Source organism: Vigna angularis, chromosome 7 (assembly GCF_016808095.1).
Source record: "Vigna angularis cultivar LongXiaoDou No.4 chromosome 7, ASM1680809v1, whole genome shotgun sequence".
NCBI classification, from domain to species: Eukaryota; Viridiplantae; Streptophyta; class Magnoliopsida; order Fabales; family Fabaceae; genus Vigna; species Vigna angularis.
In genome coordinates this window covers 5,495,175-5,498,787 of record NC_068976.1, presented here as the reverse complement: position 1 = coordinate 5,498,787, position 3,613 = coordinate 5,495,175, and the positions used below count along the sequence as shown (strand labels likewise).

The following is a 3,613-nucleotide window of genomic DNA, read 5'->3' as shown; positions in this document are numbered from 1 at the left end:
GAGATGATTGAGGAGCACTGTAGCAGACTGAGTAGGACGTGCAGGAGACTCATCGAGCACTATAGTAGACCGAATAGGTTATTGAAGAGACTGCTCGAGCTTTTGGGAAGCTTAACTAGATTTTGTTCTGCTCATCCAAACCATGTGGAAGGGTTCCTGTAAAAGGCACTTTGATGTTTAAGTTAGTAGATGACCGTTCGGATGGCTAAATATGCATATTGTTTGCATGTTAATCTAAAGTCATACCTGTAACCTTTATATAATAGTTGTAATGGGATTTTACCTTTCGTTGGGCTAATGACGGCATAATCACACCTTAATTTGCATTAGAGTTTTAATGAGTTATTGTCGTTGATAAGCTAACTATGTTGTCAGGTGATCGGTCTAGTGGGTGGTCGGCCTATGTGATCGACCTAAGTGATCAGCCTAGTAGTCAACCTAAGAGACTGTACAATACATTGTCCAATCTAAAGCCATGATTAAAATATAATTAACACAACGATTAACCTAAAAAATAATCAAAATAGTTAATTATGTGAATTAGACTCATTCAAGTAAAAAATCCTTAAATCATAATATCAATAATATAGTGGATGAAACATATTATTACACTAATTAATTACCATATTTATTATCATCCAACGGATTTGAGTAAGTGAAAGTGTCTTTTGCACTCGTTCGGTTAAAAGCCGACCAACACAGGAAGTTGGAGTTTAGAGTGACTAGAATGTTTGAAATTAGAATCATATATATCCAAAATTATTTTACATTGAATTCAATGAGTTTCACTCTTAATATATATAAATATATTTGAATTAAAGAAAAATATAAAAAAATAATTTAAATTAACTATTTTATACGTAAACTAATTATAATATTTCTAATATTTTTTTCAATTTCTTTTATGGATGGTTGTATTTTGTGCAGGTTGTGCACGAAGTTGTGGACACAATTGTAAGATAGTTTTTATGATGACATGGAGAAAAGTGGTAAAGAACATGAAAGTGACTTGGAATTTAAATTCCTTTTGTTTGTTTTAACTTAATAGAAGGCTATTAGTATAGTTTATGCTTTTATTTCACTTCAATTTTGGAGGTAGGAGTGGCCTTTTCAAAAAAGGTGAAAAACGAGGAAAAAGTCCTCTAATTTAAGTGTGGCTTGTCCCCTTCTAGCGCAAATAAACCCTCTTCTCTCCTTTTCTCTCTCTGCGAGACTCCACTCAAAGCCATAACTTCTCTCACTTTTTTCCTCAAACTCCTATACTTTCTCACTCACTAATTTTCTTCACTTCTCTCGTCACGTCGTCATCCCCTTCTCCCTCCTAACCTAAACCTTAAAAATTAATCTTCAAAAAAAGACACAACACAAACAAAAATAACTCCTTTTTCTTACATTCGTGACAATGGAATCACCCAACTCATCCGCCATTTTCCCACAATTCACCCTAGACACCACCAAAAACAATAACCCTGACCACTTCATTGTCGAGGACCTTTTGGATTTCTCCAACGACGATGCTGTAAACGCCGACACCATATTCGATTCTCTCCCTGTCAACTCCACCGACTCTTCCAACGTCACCGCCGTTGATAGCTGCAACTCCTCCTCCTTCTCCGGCTACGACCCCAATACCATTCCGGACATTGGTAGCCGGAGTCTCTCCGATGGTCATTTTTCCGGTGACCTATGCGTACCGGTATAGAACATTATATTGGTTATATAAAGTTGTAACATTATAATAATAATAATTACTGTACTATTATTAATATTATTATTATTATTATTATTATTATTATTATTTATTATTATTATTTATTACATTAGTTATTACTCCATCTCAAAATCAATGACCAACCAACAAATTTCGCAACCTCGTTACATGACCCAAGGGTAACGCACAAAGCCTGCATTCCAATTTGACCATCTTTATCTCCCTTAAAATCGCTAACTTGTGTAAATACATACATCACTATCAGTTTATCCTTCTTAGGCCAGTAATTTCAGGATCAGCTTAACAGAATTACCCTCATTTCACGGTCCAATAAACTACTTTTCTTACAATCGTTGCTCCAATTTATTACATTTGTTCTAAACAATAAAAATTATTATTTATCTATGACGAACGTAATGAACCCTACAATTAACTGTTGCACATGCTAAAACGTGCAAGAGTTTAATGTCTCGTGTACGTAATAATAAATTTTCAAATTATATTATTACGCAATATGTATAATTTTTGCTATTTCATTTAAATTTGAAAGCAGTATGATGATATAGCAGAGCTAGAATGGCTTTCGAATTTCGTGGAGGAGTCGTTTTCCAGCGAGGACCTGCAGAAGATGCAGCTGATATCAGGCATGAATGCGAGAAACGACCACGTACCAAAGGCCCGCGGGTTCCCCTCCGAGCCCACAAGAAACGGGTTTCATTCCGAGCCCACCCGAAACAACCCGATATTCAATTCGGAAGTGTCGGTCCCAGCCAAGGCCCGTAGCAAAAGGTCCCGCGGGCCCCCATGCAACTGGGCATCGCGCCTCCTCGTCCTGTCCCCAACGACGTCGTCTTCAGACACTGAGGTCGTTGCTCCTGTTTCCACTCATTCCGGCACAAAAAAACCCGCGAAGACAACACCGAGAAAGAAGGACAGCGGCGATGGCAGTGGTGGAGACGGACGCAGATGTCTGCATTGCGCCACGGACAAGACACCACAGTGGCGAACCGGGCCCATGGGTCCAAAGACGCTGTGTAACGCGTGTGGAGTGAGGTACAAGTCGGGGCGGCTGGTGCCCGAGTACAGACCCGCGGCAAGCCCAACGTTTGTTCTGACAAAACACTCGAACTCGCACCGCAAGGTTCTAGAGCTGCGAAGGCAGAAGGAGATGGTGCGGGCCCAACAGCACCAGCAACAACAGTTCCTACAACACCATCATCATCAGAACATGCTGTTAGACGTATCCAACAGTGAAGATTACTTGGTCCACCAACACGTGGGACCCGATTACAGGCAGCTTATCTAGTACGTGCCAGAGTAGGACAACTACGGTGGAGCATCCGGTAATTTATTTTGTAGCAGAGTTATTACATGTTCATTAGGACATTCTAATTTGTTATTGTTTCTTTCTTTTTCATCCTAATTCGCTCGGGAATGGCTTTTCCTCACTCATAATTTTTGAGTTTATGTAGAATGCACTCATCATCACTCTAATATTTCTTCAACCCGTTTCTCTTTCGGCCATATTTTCTTACACTCCATCCAAAAGGTTAATTTCTCTACCTAATTTTTATTTTCTGATTCATATTTGTTCCCCTACCAACTTTTCCATAAAACTTTTTAACAATAAAATACAATAAATTATTTCATAAATAAAAAGTTGCGTATAAGTTATACAATATTTTTCATTTGGATTATCCAAATTTTATTTTTAATTTATACATGAACTGATTTTAACAAATTAATTTTATTTTTATAACTTTTTTGAAGTTCTTGTATAAAACAAAGTTTTTGCGGCTACAACTAATCGTTTTAAATAAATTTACGAATACAATAATAAGTTTTCGAATGATACATAACAATTTAACAGAAATTTAAGTAAATGAAAACGTAAATTATTGG

At 37.4% G+C, this 3,613-nt stretch overlaps 1 protein-coding gene across 1 annotated transcript; it reads left to right on the top strand.

Annotated features, from left to right (window-relative positions):
* The first annotated feature begins 1,402 nt into the window (after positions 1-1,402).
* On the top strand, positions 1,403-3,121 carry LOC108336840 (GATA transcription factor 12). The gene is made up of 2 exons (XM_017573287.2): positions 1,403-1,696; positions 2,265-3,121. Exons 1-2 carry the CDS (start codon positions 1,403-1,405, stop codon positions 3,015-3,017), a joined length of 1,047 nt encoding a protein of 348 aa, XP_017428776.1. The 3' UTR covers positions 3,018-3,121.
* Positions 3,122-3,613: the final 492 nt, after the last annotated feature.

Bases quoted from the DNA above. Each gene is read 5' to 3' on its own strand.
- LOC108336840 (XM_017573287.2), top strand. From the start codon at position 1,403: ATGGAATCACCCAACTCATCCGCCATTTTCCCACAATTCACCCTAGAC. The intron at 1,697-2,264 runs GTATAGAACATT...ATTTGAAAGCAG, and splicing joins CCGGTGACCTATGCGTACCG to TATGATGATATAGCAGAGCT.